Here is a 17,474-nt window from a genome sequence, read left to right as displayed (position 1 = left end):
TGCTCCATTCTTCCTCCTTCCTCTGTCCTTCCCTTCTCTATTCCTCCACCTCTACTCTTCCTCCTGTCCTTCCTCATTCATCCTTCCTCCTTCTCCGTCCCTCATACTCCTCCTCCATCATTCCTCTGTTCCTCCTTTCCTCCTCCCTCCCTACTCAGGGCAGGAATGTCACGCCTCGGAGCAAACCCCCCCAGCCCGGTGTGGCAGCAGGAGAGCGCAGTGTTGGTGAAATAACTTTATTTATTTAGTGATACACTGTGGCTGTGTCACACAGTCCTTACTCAGAGTTACAGTCACACTTACTCGCTACAGCTACAAGACAGCAGGGCCGGACACACGGCAGGAACACATCCAGAAAAACAGTGGGAAGGGAACTATTGGATTCCACTAATTACCCCCCGCCCCGTAATTGGGGTCTCCCCCCTCCCGCCCCGGTCCGTGACTCGAACAACACGAAGGGACAGCAGAGCTGCCTGTGAAGAGGGACAGCAACACCTGTTCTACAGACACGGACACCGACACCAGCAATTCCCACAAAGGGCTATGTACAGGGAATGGGAGCAGCTTCCCGAGGGGCGGGCAGTGGGGAGTCACATCCCAGCTTCCTCCTGCAGCCAGCTCGCCTGGAGGGGAAGGGACTCTGGGGACCTCGGTGACCTGCTGCCAGGCCAGGGCTGTCCCCTCCTGCCCTCAGGTGCACACACGGTGGCAGGGACTGAGGGACACCCTGCCAGGGGAGGGGAGGGAGTGTCACTGACCCCCCCACCGTGGTCACACTGTGTCCTACCACAGCACCCTCCGTGTCACACTGGCCCAGGTGGGGAAAGGATAGTGGAATTCTCCTCTCTGCCAACTGACAGACCAACTTTTTTGGACCCAAAACCCCAGGAAATCTCTGAAAAGCTCTGAATTAATTCAAAACCAGGGGGAAAGGAGGCAGTTCCCAACCTCCAAGGTTGGCCAGTGACACCAGAATTCCCTTCAGCAGTGTTCAATCCTCCAATCCTCCACCCACTGGGACAGGAATTCCCTGCCACTGCTCCCCTCAGCTTTGGCAAAGGTTAAAATTCCCCCAGGAGTTAAATTGCTGCTGGTCCCACCCCAGAGCTCTGATCCAAGGGCAGAGGCAATGGGAATGATTCCATCAAGCAGCAACCTGGGAATGAGAGTGGAATGTTGCCCTTCCCTCTGCTGTGGCTCTCCTACTCCGCATGAAGCAGCTGCTGTGATGAGGAACAGGAGAATGGAGATCAGGGAAAGAGCCTGAGGAGCATCCATGACTCCCAGGACAGGTATTGTCCCTGCAGTGATGGATTCCAGGTCACTGTTTCCTTCCAGAATCCCTGAGGATCTCTCCCCACCCAGCCTTGGGCTGCAAAGTCTCTGTTCCCTCCTCCTCCCCCACGTCTGCAGCCAACACTCACCAACATCCTCTGGATGGGAAGAGATTCCAGCTGAGGGGAGCAGGCTCTGGGATGTCCCTGCCACACAAACAGGAGCAACAAGGCCAAAGCTCTCAGAGTTTGGGGCTTTCCAGGGCCCTGTGCGACACAAAGGGCAAAACTGGGAAGTTGTGAGCAAGAGTTAGCCAGGATCATCCACAGAAAGGAGAAACCAGGGAGCTCGTGGGGTGTGTGCCCTGTGGGAAGCAAAGCCTGGGAACAGGGAACCTGCAGAGTCCAAAAAGGCAAGTCCAAGTGACTGGTTTAAGTTTAAGGAGCAGCCTTTTACCAGAGGAAGTGGGGATGCAGGACTGGAGAGGGCAGGGGGAGGATGCAAGGCAGGAGGGAAGGTGGAGAACCCACCCCCCAAAGCTTCATTTTTGTCTTCCCTAACTCGGCAGCTTTTCCATGGCATTCACAAGATACATCTGAGCAGGGAGGCTCGAGGTGGGAACAGGGGGAGAAAGGGAGGAAGAGAGAGAGAAAGAGAGAGGGAGAGAGTGTGAAGGGCACCGCGGTGCCAAAGTGCAACAACATAAAAAAATAAACTCAAAAGACAGGACACTCATTCTGCACTCAGGGCTCAAACCATGCAGTGAGAGGGGCGGCCGGGGCTGCTCCCCACCAGTACACAGGGATTCGCTCGCTTAGGAATGGTTTTCCAGCCCCAGAGGGGTGGTGATGAGCGGGATGTTCTCCGGGAGCCCGGCCGGGCGGGGGTGCTGCTGGCAGGGGCTGTTAGCAGGAGCACCCGCTCTCCGTGACTGGCTGCTCGGGAGGCTTCTCTAGTTTGATGTCAATCACTGCAGGGACAGTCAAGGAATCACCTAAAACAGGAGCTGGAAGAGCTGTTTGGTGTCTCTCCGTGGCCTGCCTGCACAGGGTAACTGCAAAGCCAGGGACATGGTGAGACCTGTCAGAGATTGATAAATAAAGTAACAAGTGCTGGTGTTTTAAAGCTGTGGAAATTCCGGCCTCAGTTTGAGTGGAGAAGCAAAACTTGTGCTGGCCATGAGTTGTGTACATTTATATCTGGCCCACAAACAGAGTCATACAATCCCAGCATGGCTTGGGTTGGAGGGGACCTTAAAGACCACCCCCTGCCATGGCAGGAACACCTTCCACTATCCCAGGTTGCTCCAAGCCCTGTACAACCCGGCCTTGGGCACTTCCAGGGATCCAGGGGCAGCCCCAGCTTCTCTGGGCACCCTGTGCCAGGGCCTCCCCACCCTCACAGGGAAGGATTCCCTCCCAGCATCCCATCTAACCCTGCCCTCTGGCAGTGGGGAGCCATTCCCCCTTGTCTTGTCACTCCAAGAATTTATAAATATTCACATTTTTTTCAAGCTTCTTCAGGTCCTGGAGGCCCAAATTATGTTATCCCAAAGCTTCTCTTCTCCAGCTTGAACAATCCCAATTCTCCCAACCTTTCCTCATTGCATTGCTGCTCCATCCCCCAGCTCACACTCCAACACCTCCCTGCCCTGTTCCAGCCACATCCCTGCAAAAGCCCAGTAAGGCCCCTCCCCACAATGTGCCGAAGAAAGTCAGCAAGCCCAACTTAACACCAGATAATTGCCCAATTCCATGGGAAAACAAGGATACTGTCTTCTTTGCTCTTCTCTGGTGTGCTGTCCATCCCAGGTAAGGCAGCAGCCACACGGCGGAAAAGCTGGAAAGCAGCGAGAGAGAAGCTCAAGGCTTTCAGAAAAAAGTTCCTGTTAAAAACATTGTTTTACAGCAGGACTCGGAGTCTGAGTTGTACAAACTCAGCTAAGTGGTATTTTAGCAGGTATTTTAGCAGGCAGAGCAATGATCAAAAATGCCATGAGAATTTCATGTAAGAAATTTAACAGGTTTTAAAGAACTTTTATGAAAGAACTTACTCTATGCCTACAAAAATACCAGTTTTATTTTACCTGTTCCTTCTTGAAGAGAACATGGAATTAACTAGTAACTTGTTCCAGGGATTCATGGAACTCCCTCCTGCACTCACTAAACAACATTTACTACATCCAGCCTCTGCTTGTGCACACAGGGTGCACATCTGGGGATTTCTGATCACTCAGCTGGCACTGAATACTCCTCTGTGGAATAAATGAGCTTTCAGAGCCCAGCCTGAAACTTTTCCTGTTTTTTTGATTCTGCTGCATTTCTTCTGCACTTCTTTTCACTCCTGGATTTCTCAGCTTCTCTGAGCTGAGCTCTTTCAGAATACTCCTTCATGGGGAGTTCCATTTATCTCAGTTCTCTGGGTCAGGAAGAAAACTCTAAAGTTTGTTAGAATTTTGTTTCTCGTGTTTATTAGGATGTTATCACAAAACTTGGCAGGTCTTTTCAGACTTTCCTGCACAAGTTCAAATTACTACAACTTGGCACACTTTGGGTTTTGGTGGCACAAAATGGCTTTGAACCACGCCACCGTCTCATCTTTATATTTGTTTTTATATTATTAACTATAGACATGGGTATTGTTTTTATATATTAACAAATAAGTTTTCTATATCTACTTATGTAACTAAAACTGCAATTAACTTTCAACCAATTCCTCTTTGTGCTCCTAAAAACTGCAGAATCATGGAGAAGGAAGAAGGAAAGCTAAAAACAACACTTTTTTTACTTCCATCTTTTTACTCCATGTATTAAACACTCTAAAATCTGTATTTTTCACTTCAGTGACATATTAAACATTCCACTACTTTCTACTTATTTTTTTGTAAATCCTGGTTTACCCAGGGATATTTGGAAGCCTTTCTGTCAGTGACAAATAGGATTAATACTTTTTTGGAGAATAGGACAAACAGAGAAATGTCTCCCCATTTCTGGATTCCTACACAGCCCTTCAGGTCAGTCCTGCTGCCAAACAGCCATTCCTCAGCAGAAGTGCTGGCTCCAGGGAGCTGCAGTTACACTGGGAAGGATGTGATGGAGCTGGGAAGGGCACTGATATCCCCAGAAAACCCAGAAAATGGATTTGCATCATTCCTCAGTCAGTGTTTGGAGCTCACCCTGCTGCCCTCCCACAGTGCAGACACTGCCAGGCTGCTCAGCTCTGCTGCATCAAACACCAGAGCTCATTTCCCTCCCAGCAGCTCCTCAGCCACCCCTCCAAAGGGTGCTCCTTGTGAAAACAAGGTCCCAGTGAGGTGCTGGAGTTTGCAGCCTTCAAATTCCAGCTCTTCCCAGCTCTCTGGGCAAAGAAGGCAACACCAGTCAAAATCAAACATTAAATTAGTGAGTTCAATCCAGAACTGCCACAAAAACCGAGCCCAAAGCTTCCTAATCTCCCTGTGAAGTTGTACCCAGCTGCTGGTGTGCAGCAAACTCCTGAGGATGTTTCCCAATTTCCTCCAGAGCTCACAGCTCCCTATTCCAAGCCCTGTCACATCCAGAACGATCCCTGAACCTGTGAAAAGGGGAATCACAAGCAAAAGGCCAAGGGCACAAGCAGAAATCTGAGAAATTCTGCATAAAACAAAAATTTAAAGGTTATTTTGCTGTTTGGTTGAGCAAACACTGGCACCTGGACAGCCCCCATCCTTTGAGATACTTCAAACTCCTGCTCTGAGCAGGAGGGTTGGAAGGGCTGACTTCCAGAGATCCCTTCCAACCTCAATTCCCCTAAAATATTTCAAGATTCTCTGGCTGGCAAACAGAAAGAGGAGCTTCTACTCCAGTGCATCAGCAGAAACAATTCTCCCCACTGATGTCAGCAGTGATTTCAGCAAACAGTGCACTGACTGTGAAGCAAACCAAACCAAATTCCAGCTGACTGGCTGCACAAAACAATGATTTTTTTTCCCTTTCCCATCCCTCAGCACATTCTGGAGTGAGTTCTCCTTTGTTTCGAGGTTTAGCTTTGACAGGGAATCATTGACTCAACAGGAAAGAAGCTTGTACTACATAAACCAAGAAACATCTCAGGGGCTGGCATTAAACATGAGGAAATTCCTGCAGGATCATAAACGCAGCCTGGAGCAGACCCAGAACAGATTCCTGGCTGAGAACACAACCTGGATGTACCTGTTTCACATTGTAGCCAGTCTTTGCACTGGTCTCAATGAACATCACATTCAGCTCTTTGGCTCTCTGTTCCCCTTCCTCTGTGGTGATTTGCCTGCACAAAGGTGGAAAAGAAACACAAGGAACAGAAGGAAGAGTTAGGGATGGCTGGGAGAGAGTTGCTGCTCCCTTTCCTGAGCTCACCTCAGGACCCTCGAGGTTTCACCACCCCCAGGTCTTTCAGCTTGGAGTGAAACCACCTCAGGGGAGCTCCCCAAGGAACACCTGGAGTTGTGGCAGATAAGCAGCACAGGATGAAGCTTTTGCAGAACATCTGAGCTTCATCCACAGCATTCCAGGAAGGAAAAACCCCCACACCCAGACAGGGAGTTTCCCAAATCTAACAGAGGGCATGATGTGAGATGACACAGAGACTCCAGAAAAGCTCCAGCAGCAGGGACAGTGCTTGGGGACAAGCACCTGGAATTGCCCCTCTGAGCACCTCCCTGTGTCCCATGAAGTCCTGCTTTAGCGCTGATTTCAACACACAGCACATCCAGCTCTTGAGCTTCTCTCTCACCCTCCTCTACAGAAACCTGTCTCCAGTAATGAGAACAAATCACAAAGCAGAAAAACCAAACCGAAGCAAGAGTCCAAAAATGAGAGAAAGAAAACTTCAGGGAGAAAAAAACTAAAAAAAAACACAACAAAAAAACCAGCCAGCAACTGAAGCAACATTGAGTGGAATGAAAAACTTACCAGGCTGCACTGAACAGGAACAGGGCTATTTTTAGTGCTGCTTTTTTCCCTCACAACTTGCCTCATCCCTCGTTTTTATCAGAGGATGAATGGCTTCCCTGTATTCTGCCTCAAAAAATGTCACCTTTGTGACACCAGAGGTGGCTTTGTCCAACCCTACAGGCCCAGAATTTCAACCTCAGACAAATCCAGCTTCCTTTGAAAAGAAAGGCAAGGCAGCTCCTGTTACTGACACCTGGATATTGCCTTTCCCATCATTCCAAATTCCAGCCCCCACCAGGACTACTGTCACATTCAGCTCCCAAAATAAGAATTTCCAGTGCTGCATGAACTTCAGCTGTAGCTGCTTCAAACAATTTTCTGGTGTTTTTAATTCTTCCAGCAGTGCTGGGCCAGCTGTTGTGCACCATCAGGAAATACTCCAAGGCTGAAATGATCCAACAGGGCTTTCTAGTTTCACATGAAACTGGATTTTGAGAGGAATTAGAAATGCCAGGTTATTGAATCAGGGAACTGCAGTTATTCCCAGCTCCCAGGAGAGGCTCAGTGGCCAAAATCCAGACCTGGCTCAGGGACATCTTGGATTTTTCTTTTGTGAACAATTTCAGGGACAGACTGTGAGTTCATCACACATGGAATTTTTAAGCAAAATGAACTGTACATATTTCTACTGTGTTCCTGCAGCTCTGAGCACCAAGTTTTAGGAATATTTCTAAAGAGCAAGGCACAGGACACCTCAAAATGCTTCTCAGTGAAGTGGGAAAAGCCAAGTAGAATTATTCCTGCTGGGCATAAAAACTAAAAACCTGCAGCCAGGGAAAACAGCCAGGGATGTTGGGACACAAAACCACCAGAATCACAGGAGAAAATCCACATCACAACACATCCTGAAGGAATGCTCAACTGAAGGAATGAGTAAAGCAGGGGTAAGAACTTAAAATGTGGGAATGCCCCACAATGGAACACTCAGATCACTGTGCCCATCATCCCAAGAAACAGAGTGAACAATGGTATTCAAATAAAAGCCAAGATTTTGCTGAGGAAACTGTAATTTCATCGATAAATTGTTCTCCTTCGATCAGGAATATCTTGTTAACAGCCAAAGGACAAGGATTTGATGTTTATAGGCTTTATTTTGCTGTGAGATCCAGGTGTTACCTTCCTGAGATGACTTTTTTTTGCATCACATCAAAATCCCCCACGTTTTCAACCCCTCACACATGCCCTGACACCCAAAGCCCACATTTCTGGTGTGTGTGTGAGGATGGTTCAGTTGGAGGGGCTGGAACTGCCTGGTTCACTCCATCCTCCCTTTGCCAACTGCTCCTGGCACCACCCATTAAAATAAAAACCTTCCCTTATCTACACTGCTGCTGATACCTTCCTAAGGAACAAAAATCTCTGAAAATATCCAACAAAATTATTGTTAAATCAACAATCCAGAGAAGGATCTGAAATAGGAATGCAAAGTAAAGCCTGTGCTCTTCTAAGAACCCATTCCATCGGTTATTTTGGTTGATGTGCTGTAGAATTGAAAGTTTTAAAGTGAAATGTTTTATGGCACCTCCCAAAACATAAAGTCTGTGTCATTTTAGGAGTCTAATTAAATTTTTGGGTCTCTCTTTGGGGGAAGTTTGGGTTTTGCTGATCTGGTTTCCTTTCAAACATCCACAAACTCAGAGTGTGTTATGTATGACATGAAATTTACACTCAGAGAAATTCAAACTTTTAGATCAATCCTACAAAAGTTCATGCTGCATCTTAACAAGGAGAAACTGTGCCATGAAATTCCAGCTGCATGTGCAGAGAGAGTGAGGGAAATTGGTGGAAAATAATGAAAATCAGCTGATTTCCTTGCTTTTACACGCAGCTTTCAGCCTTTACCTCAGTGTGAAAAGGAAAATAAGGCAAAATACCCCACTGTGAAAATGGGGTAGAGCCACTTAAGCAATTTTTTTAAACTATTTGTTGGCTAGCAAAGGGAATAACTTTTGTTGAAACCAGAAATGAGATTTCCCGACAAGCAAACGATGCAGTGTTTAAAACCAAGCCTTGTTTTAAGCCCAGCCTGGCCTCAGTCCTTGGTGGCTCCAAGCAGGGCAGCAGGGCCCAGTTTCCCCCGTTACCTCTTGTCTGCCAGGTCGGTTTTGTTCCCCACCAACATGATGATGACATCGCTGCCTCGCTCTGTCCTGACATCATCGATCCACTTGGAGGTTTGCTGGAAAGAATTCAAGTCTGCAGGGAAGAATGAAATAGCAATGCTGAGGATAAAACTCCTTTATGACAGGGAAAATGCTTCACTCGTACTTAGGTGCTTCTCCAAACCTCCCCACCCCACATTAATTATTTCCTGCCCAGACAGAAAAACAAGGAAGGGGGGGAAACATTTCTGATTTTAATGATGTTTCTGCAGAACTTGTGGTTGTAACTTCTCAGTTCTGCTGGTGTGGGGTGTTTCACAGGACACAGCAGAGCACCAGTCCCCTGTGCTGTCAGCAGCCCCCACTCACTTGTGATGTCATAGACCACGACGGCGATGGTGGAGTCGCGGATGTAGCTGGGGATGAGGCTGCGGAACCGCTCCTGCCCCGCCGTGTCCCAGAGCTGCAGCCGGACCTGCTGGGGCCAGCCCGGCCCACCAGGGAGAGGAGAGAGAGCAGGAAAACCCTTTAGGGAAAAGGCCACTTCCACACCAAACTGCAGCAGCTGAGGTGACCTCGTCATCTGGCCCCAAATCCAACCACAGCAAAGCTGCTTCCTGGATCTGTTTGTAAAGTGATTTAATTCCCGCCTTCGCTCACCCAGAGATCCTGCTATTCCCAAACATCTCTAGGATTTGGCTCCCACCTCATTACTGGGGGTAGCCAACAGTGCAGCACTGATCTCCCAGGATTATGGATGGGATCTCCACAGGACTCATAGCCTGGAGCATCTCTGATCAAAGCTTTTGGGGCAATTCCCACAGGAAAGACACCAGGCAGGAAAACAGAATCCAACCTCCAGCATGGAGCATCCATGTGATGGCAGTGGGGATTTCCATGTGATACTGAAGCAATGACTCCTTAAATTCCAGCAGAAATGAAAGCAAATGTTACACACTGCAGGGTTCAGGTGGTGCACAGGACATTGGGTTCTCCCTTCCAGAGCAGAACAGGAATCACAAAAATGCTGGTCCAGAGTTTCACCCCAAACACAAACTGTTATTATTATATATTGTATATTATTATATATTGTATATTATTATACTTGACAGCTCCAAGGTCTGGGACCTGCCTGGCTGAACCAGCACTGCTCAAAAAATTCCCCAAACAAAAAGCTTCCAACCCTGGGAGTGCCTCCTTTTCCTTTGTCCCACAGTGCCTGAAAACAGGATTGCTCCCCATTCCCAACAGTTTTATGGAGTGGTTCCCAGTTTAGAGCCACAAATAATCCCCCGCAGGGAGGCAGAGCACTGGTTAATGAGGAAGCTCATCAAGAAAAAAGCAGCTTCCTCAGGACCAATCATTGCTTGTTTAGAAGAGGAAGAGAAGCTGATAAAGCACAGGGCTGCAGTCAGATTCAAAACAACATCTTATCTACATCAGGGAATGTCGAGCTGATGCCCTGGGGCTTAAGGAAGATTAGGGTTTATAGTTAAAGCAATTAGCTCTTGCTTCATTTTGAAGGCAGACTTGATTACAGGAGCAGAAGTCAGGGCTCTTCTCTATCCCAGGAAACTCAAGGTGACAAACTGGGAGCACCTGGGCAGTGTCACAGTAGAGAACAGCTCCTGGACTCCCCAAGCTTCCACACCTTCCCTGGACAGTGCTGTTACACTGGAATATTCACCATGAACGTTCACCCAGGTGGTGACTGAACCACCCCAAACCTTCAGACTCACAGGCAAAAGGCAACTGGAGGAAGCACCACAGAGCTGGCCTAGCCAATTTGTTTAATTTATTAAATTTGTTTAATTTGTGATTAATAATGAAATAATTAATTTGTAAAGGTCTCCAGTACTTTTACAAATAGAACAGGTACCACACTGAACACCTGTGAAGTGACCCAGGTCTACTGTGTTTCTGCAAGTCCAGGTTTGTGTGCACCCATTTTAGAAGGGAAAATGCAAATAACCACTGTGGGACACCAGGAATGAGCCCAGCTTCCCCTAGGAACAACCTTCAGGAGGGGAAGGGATCCTTTATGGATCTCTCCACCTGCATTTTGGGATGTCCAGCGTATCAACAATAACTGAACAATTTCATTGTGTCCCCAGAAGTACCTGAGCATGTCCCTACAACACAAGAGAACTTTAAACCTCTCAGTCACCAAGAACAGCGAAAAAATGAAATTATCTGCAAACATCAGCCCGTTGCTGAAGAATGATGAGATCAGCTGTCACTTAATTTCTTCTGACATGGCTGGGAGCTGTTAAGAACAGCCTGGACTAGCAAAATGTTTCCAGCTGCCTGGATAAACAGCATTCTGTCCTGTACAGTGGGAAAAATGATGTCAAGCTGTGCATCCTGCCCCGCTGCCTCAGCCAGGAGAATCCCCAGCACAGGCACACCTGCACATCTCTGTGCTCCCCAGACAGGCCAGTTTGACATCATTTGCACCAAACCAGGATTTCCCCCAGCATTCTCTCCAGGACTAGGAGAAATACCAGGAAATTATTTGCCCTGAATAGTGAGGATAAATCATAACCTATTATTTGTTAAGCACTTCAGCCTAGCAGAGTAAAACAAACGCCTGGTCCTCACTCTAAACTTGTTTGTAACAGAATAAAGCTGGGCCAGAGCTTTTCCACCTGTGCTGTTTTCTTTAGTGAAAATTATATAAATCCTCATACTGTAGATTAACAAAACCCCCACCAGATCAAGCGGAATCAATAACGAGTTAAAATGAAATAATTCTCTTCACAACTTCCTATCTTGTATTAAAACATTCATGTCAAGAATTACAGAGAATTTCCCTCTAAGCTTGTTTGCTCTTTAGAAATTGTGGTTGTTGCATGTCTCCTCTTTCAAAAGCTCTCTCGTGAGTCTTCAGGTCTCTTTTCCAACAAAATGGGAATCTTGATTCCTCCTAAGTCACTCCACAGCTTCTGTTTTAAAGGGTCTTGTCTTGTTTTACCTACTCTGACAACCCTCCCTTGCTTTGGCACCTGAAGCTGTTACTTGTATAACCTCTCTCTTTACCCAGAAATTAAAAAGAAAAAATCATTTTGAAGTTAGAAAAACAAAAAAACAAAACAGAAAAACAGTAAAGCTTTCCAAAGGCTACCAACAACCAGCACAGACACAGGAATTCCCAATCCCTGCCAACACCCACAGGTGGCTGATGGGCTATTTTAGCTCTTTTTGGTACCACCACCACTTGCAGAGTACAGATATTTATTAAAGGCAAGGTCCCTGCAGACCCTGGGCTCGATACCTACTTGTGATGTCAAAGACAATGAGAGCCACAGCAGAGTCACGGATGGAGCTGGGAATGAGGAATCTCTCCTGGCCGGCTGTGTCCCACAGCTGCAGCCTAATCTGGGAAATGGAAAAGTGTAGGGGAAGGGGAAGGGGAACAGCAGGAAAATGGAGAACAAAACCAAAACTCAAGTGAAATCAAAATAAATAAATAAAAATAAGTTGCAAAGCAAAACTAAGGCAACAAAAGGAAAGTTCAAATGGAACAGAAACATGAAAAGAGGCAGCGACACTTCCCGAGGTTTGGGAACATCCCTCCCTCCACACACCCGGGAATATCTCACACATGCCAACACCAGAAACCAGGAGAGCCCTAAATCCCTCCTCATGGCACCAGCTAACAAGGGAAATGCACAGCCAGGCCTCAGGGATCCTGCCAGAACAGCCACACAAGCAGCTGGCCAGATGTGGGACTCCTGACCGTAAGAAGCACCTCAGCCTGGCCTGGATGATCCCACTGGAAAACCAGAGGTGTGGAACCCCCAACAGCAGCCACCCTCCAGGCTGGCTTCTCCTGCACTGCAATCCAACAAGGCTGGAAGGTATGGACACACAGAGAAGGAAGAACTGCTCAGTCAGTCAGGAACGAGGGCAACTGGCACATGGATGTGGCTCCTGACAGCCAGGACTGAGGATGAGGCTTCTGGTGGCTCCAGCTCACCTAATGCCACACATCCCAGTGGTGGGAATGTCACACAGCTGCCCTTCCTGGGAGATGGTTTTAAAGAACCAAATTCCACATGTATTTCATGGAATTCCAGAATGGTTTGGGTTGGATGGGATCTTAACACTCATTTCATCCCCACCATGGGTAAGGACATCTTCCACTGGACCAGGATGCTCCAATCCCTGTCCAGCCTGGCCTTGGACACTTCCAGGGATGAGGATCCCTTCTGCTGGCTTGTCCAGGCCATGAGCTGAGTAATGGAGCACAATACAATTTCAGGATACATTTTTTGCTGTATCAAATCCACCAAAGCACACATCCCAGCTGGAGGCTCAGCATTCCTCATTTCCAGACCAGAAATCAAAGCCTATTGCAAAATCCAGCATTAACCACATCTAAGAAACTATTGCAGTGTCTGAATTTTCCCAGCTTGTTTGCTTGTATTTGTCCTTCCTCTTATCTACACTCCACACCTCTTTGTGGAACGGTCTTTATTTGAACAGGCTTTATGAGCTCTGTGGACCACTTACATAATCAGGAAAACTCCCAGCATTCCAACATTGGGAGGAAAATGGGGTTTTCTGGATAGCAGGGCAGCAGGTGAATGACATCCTGACTTACACAACCATGAGAAACCCACATCACTCTAACAGCACACAGGCATCCACAGGTGTCAAGCAGCATTCCCAGGATCTTTGCCTTAAATAAAGGTTAAGGAAGGGCTTTTCTAAGAGGGAATCATTGGTAAAATTTGGGCCACTGGTAAAATGGCAGAGAAACTCTCAGGAAACTCAGCACACACACTGGGAAGAGAATTCTTTGGAAGCAGCAGGCCCAAAGCTCCACACAGGGAGCTCCCGGCTCCCCACAGCTCTATCACACTCCTCACATAGCAGCAAAATGGGAAAAAGGCAAATAATGGCAAAACATGAGTAAATCCATAAATACTGAGAGGAAATCCAGGAGAAGGGAGTGAGAGGTCTCTGTGCAAACAGGAATCTCATGCAGGCTAAATCCCAAATTGCTTTATTGCAGTAGGTTAGAGCTGCATTACCACAGGAGCTTCCTAGGAGGAGGAACGAGGTCTAATCACGGAGGACTTCAAGACTTGGAACATCACCTCTTTGGCTTTTTACTGGCTTCAGGAACTGCACTGGATGAGCCATGTGGGTCCTTCCCAGCTCAGAATATTCTGTGGTACCTGAGGTCTGCTCAGCCCTTTTCATCCTGACAATCCCAGAGGCAGAGCTGCAAATTCAGGGAGCAAACTGCACCTAAAGCAGCTCCACACAACGCAGCACATTCCCTGGGATGTGGCCATTATCCAGCCCCAATTTTCCATGGAAGACTTTGACTTCCTGAGAGAGGTATCAGATCTTGTACCAGTGATGAGATTCAACCAAGGATGGCTCTCTGGAGGCTGCTGGGGGATTCCAGCAGCTGCTGGAGGAAGGGCCAGGGGGAAGAGCCCTCCCAGCCACCCCACCCCTGCCCCACTCACCGTGCGGTCCTCCAGGTACATTGTTTTGGACAGGAAATCAATTCCAATGGTTGCCTGGAAAGAGGAGAAGCATTAAGGAGCTGTGAGTCGCCTTCCAGCATCCCCCTTCTGCACAAACTCTCAGAAATGTTCACAAACTTGTTATGAAGCTGGTGAAGTGATTTGCCTTCAACTGAGGTGATAAAAACAAAGCAATCTGTGGATCTGCACCAGCTCCATTTCACAGCATTCTTCAACACCTCTCAGCTCCACAAGAACCTCTGAGTCTAGATTTTAACCTCAGATATTCCTCCATCTCCACAGATTCTATCTGAGCTGGCAGCTCCTTCTGGCCAGCTGCAATTCAGTCTGGTAAGAATTAATTTGTTAGAAATACCCCAAAGGTAGAACACATGAGACCTATAAAATATGGGCAAATGAAAGCTAAAAAGCTGTGTTTATCCAGGCCTTTCCACTTCAGAATGTGCTTCCCTTGCAGTGACATTCAGCAGCTTCATTTCCCAGGCAGGTCTGCATCCACTCCCATTCCCATTCCTACAGCAATTCCAGCACAAAGGCATTTAAAATAATGCACTAAGTCAGGTACACTCCCAGGCACTTCAATCAAGGAGCTGTCCCAGCCCATCAGAATCCCAGGAAAGAGGAGAGAGCTCCTGATGCAAGAGATTTGAGTGTTTTAGGCAAATTATCCCCACTCTTAACACAAACAGCTGAATGTGTACCACTGGCTAAGTGGCAAAGTGCAACACAGTCAGTTTTGGGAGGGAGAATTTATTTCTGGGAGGTCTATTCTCCAACCAGGTCATGATTTCTAACAACTACAAAAAGAAATAAATAAATCCATGAGAGCATCTTACAAGAGTCAAGAAAAGAAAGGAAGCACAGGAGAAGAAAAACCACAGGAAGCACAAGAGGATCCCATTCCAGTGAGTGACTTGTCCTCGACTTCAAATCACCCCAATCTAAACCAGTAACTCTTCCAGGCTGAATTAAAAGATAAAGCCCTAATCTCATCTGCTTTACAGATATTTGATATTCCCATGAAATACCTCTGAGTGCCTTTGATGCAATTAATTCTTCCCCAAACCTTCAGGCCTCTTACACATCTTCTGCTTTTCATCTGCAGCCTCTTCATCCCCACCCCCCTCTTTGCCTGCCAAGACTTCCTTGGCTTTTCCTATCTTTAGTCCTTTAGTCAAAAAATAGTAATAAAAAAATTGAGAGACAAAATATACCAAGCTGACTTCTGGCAGATCCATCTACACACTCCAGACTCAACTATTCCAACTGAAATGGAAGCTCTAAAGATAACAGAGACTAAGAATGTCAGAAGATGTTGGGTTTTTATTCATTTCTCCATTTCCTGAGGCTCCCATATTCATCACCAGAAATCCTGACCATCATCTTCCCATCATAAAACAATGCTCTCCCCATTTTCCTCAAGGCTTTTCACAGGCTCTATCCCACATCCAAAGGGGATCTAAGCCTTGCTGCCTTTCTGGACACTGCACTTCCTGACATCACACTGGATGCTTTGATTTAATCATGAAGCTTCATCTCACAGCACATTTTAACCTCTTATCAGATCTTGAAGTGGCATCTCATGGAGATACGGACTCACAGCAATCTATCTGAACAGCAGAGCATACATTTATCCAAAAATACATATTTAAAAAGCAAATAAATAGTATCACATACCTGGTAAGTATTGTCAAAACTGTCATACATAAACCTGGTGATCAGGGAGGTCTTCCCAACTACAAGAGAAGAGAAAAATTACTTTCAAGCAGCAGTGGGAAAAAAAAATTAGCACTGCTTTGGGAGTGGCACTGATCTGACAGCAGCTGCCAATCTCAGGCCATTCCAGCTACACCTTCCTGGGAAACAGCCAGCTGGAAATTTCAGTCCCAAAATGACAGAGGCAGATCAATCTCTGCAGGTCCAAAATGAATCATGGTGATAACCTGGCTCTCAAATCAGGTGTGTTGATAACAAAGACCTGGTTGTTTGCTTTGGGCAAGCAATAAATCTGCTTTGTTACCCTGTTCTGCTCCTTATGTAATCCCCAAGTCTGGGACATAAACATCAAAACAAAGCAGTTGATATCCCAGATGCTGTTCTGCTGCCGCTGGCTGCGTGGAAAAGCAACATTCCACACTCCCATCCTTCCTCCCTAACAAGATTCTAGATACAGAGCAAACTCTGGTGGTTTGTTTCAAAACTTTAAATTTACATCTCCAAATATCATCAAGAGAAAGTGCAGAACTGACAAGAAGTGAAAAACAAAGATAAAGCTCTAATTCTTGATCAGAAAGCTGAGAAAAATTTAAGGGACACAGATAGAAGAGGAAAGATTAATAAATTGCCTAAAAAAGTTGCAAAATTATGAACATTGGAGAGGGTTAAAAACAGATTGGAAAAATGTCTATCAGCAGCTATGTCAATCCTGCATTGGAAAGGCTGGGAAATTAGAAAACTTCTGGAAATCCCTCCAAGACCTCCAGTTCCGGGCTCGAGGAGAAGGCGAGGAGCGACAACCCCGCGATTGTTTGGGTGGGAAGGGACCTTAAAGCACATCCAGTTCCACCCCTGTCGTGGGCAGGGACACCTTCCACAGCCCAGGTGGCTCCAAGCCCCATCCACCGGGCCCTGGGCACTCCCAGCGAGACCACACCACGATTCCAAGGAAAACACACAACTCATCCGTCTATTCCCAGGGAAGGAGCACAAAAGGGAAGCCCTTTGAGGCAAAACAAAACCCCCGCGGCTGTGAGGGAGGGAGGCCGCGGCCTGGGGGGCAGCGCAGCCGCCGGGAGCCCCCGCAGCTCTGGGGCCGCCTCCCCGCACCGGGCGCACTGCGGGCCCGGGAGGGCGGAACGGAGCCCAGGCCGAGGGGAAGGGCTGGCAACGGAGCCCCGGCCGAAGGGGAGGGCTGGGAACGGAGCCCCGGCCGAAGGGAAGGGCTGGGAACGGAGCCCCGGCCGAAGGGAAGGGCTGGGAACGGAGCCCCGGGCCCCGCCCGCGGAGGCCTCAGGCCGGGCCGCCCCACCCCGGGCCCGGCGGGCCCCGCCAGGCCCGAACCGCGTCCCCACCCCGGGCACAGCGCGGCCTCGGCCCCGCACGGCCCCGGGCGCTGCCCCCGCCCCGCCGGCCCCTCCCGGTTCCGCCCGGGCCCGGCCCGGCGCTCACCGCTCTGCTCGCCCAGGAAGACGAGCTTGAACTTCCTGAGCGGGTTCCCGAAGTCGCCGCCGCTGCCGGGCGCGGACATGGCGGCGCGGGGGGGCCGAGCGGGAGCCGTGATGGGGACAAGGAGACAGCGCCGAGCGCCCCGGTACCACCGCCCCGCGCGTCACCTCCGCCGCGTCACGGCCGGCCCGCCCCGCGGGGAGGCGCGTTGCCACGGCCACGGGAGGAGGGGACGCCACCATGGCAACGGCGAGGGCGGGGGCCGTGCTGCCGGGGAGGGCGGTTGCTATGGCGACGGGAGAGGGTTGCCACGGTGATGGGGAGGGCGGTTGCCGTGGCGACAGGGCGGCCTCCGGGGCGAGGATGCTGCGGCTTGTAGCGGGGTGTGCCCGGGCTGTAGCGGGACGCACCCGGCTGTAGCTTGGCTGGAGCCCTCTGGAGCGGGGGTGGTTGCA

General features: G+C 48.6%; 1 protein-coding gene across 2 annotated transcripts; it reads right to left on the bottom strand.

The window, feature by feature from the left end:
* Positions 1 to 220: 220 nt before the first annotated feature.
* On the bottom strand, positions 221 to 17,456 carry LOC111928591 (ras-related protein Rab-6A). 2 transcript variants are annotated; one of them, XM_086850434.1, is made up of 9 exons: positions 17,023 to 17,456; positions 15,532 to 15,590; positions 13,834 to 13,887; positions 11,626 to 11,725; positions 8,717 to 8,822; positions 8,330 to 8,441; positions 5,466 to 5,559; positions 3,048 to 3,114; positions 221 to 2,245 (listed from the first exon to the last, which is right to left on the bottom strand). In XM_086850434.1, the coding sequence occupies exons 2-9, from the start codon at positions 15,555 to 15,557 to the stop codon at positions 2,181 to 2,183; spliced, it is 624 nt and encodes a 207-aa protein (XP_086706560.1). In that variant the 5' UTR covers positions 15,558 to 15,590; positions 17,023 to 17,456; the 3' UTR covers positions 221 to 2,180. The 2 variants fall into 2 exon arrangements, with proteins under 2 accessions (XP_086706560.1, XP_086706559.1); XM_086850433.1 differs by lacking the exon at positions 11,626 to 11,725 and having other exon boundaries at positions 17,023 to 17,309.
* Positions 17,457 to 17,474: the final 18 nt, after the last annotated feature.

This window comes from Cyanistes caeruleus, chromosome 14, assembly GCF_971803275.1.
Source record: "Cyanistes caeruleus chromosome 14, bCyaCae1.hap1.1, whole genome shotgun sequence".
NCBI classification, from domain to species: Eukaryota; Metazoa; Chordata; class Aves; order Passeriformes; family Paridae; genus Cyanistes; species Cyanistes caeruleus.
This window is presented reverse-complemented; position numbering and strand designations above follow the sequence as displayed.

Coding starts and splice junctions, on each gene's coding strand:
- LOC111928591 (XM_086850433.1), bottom strand. CDS start 17,101: ATGTCCGCGCCCGGCAGCGGCGGCGACTTCGGGAACCCGCTCAGGAAG. Junction 5,560..8,329: donor ACCGACCTGGCAGACAAGAG/GTAACGGGGGAA, acceptor ACCTTTGTGCAG/GCAAATCACCACAGAGGAAG. Junction 2,246..3,047: donor AGAGAAGAGCAAAGAAGACA/GTATCCTTGTTT, acceptor CTGTCCCTGCAG/TGATTGACATCAAACTAGAG.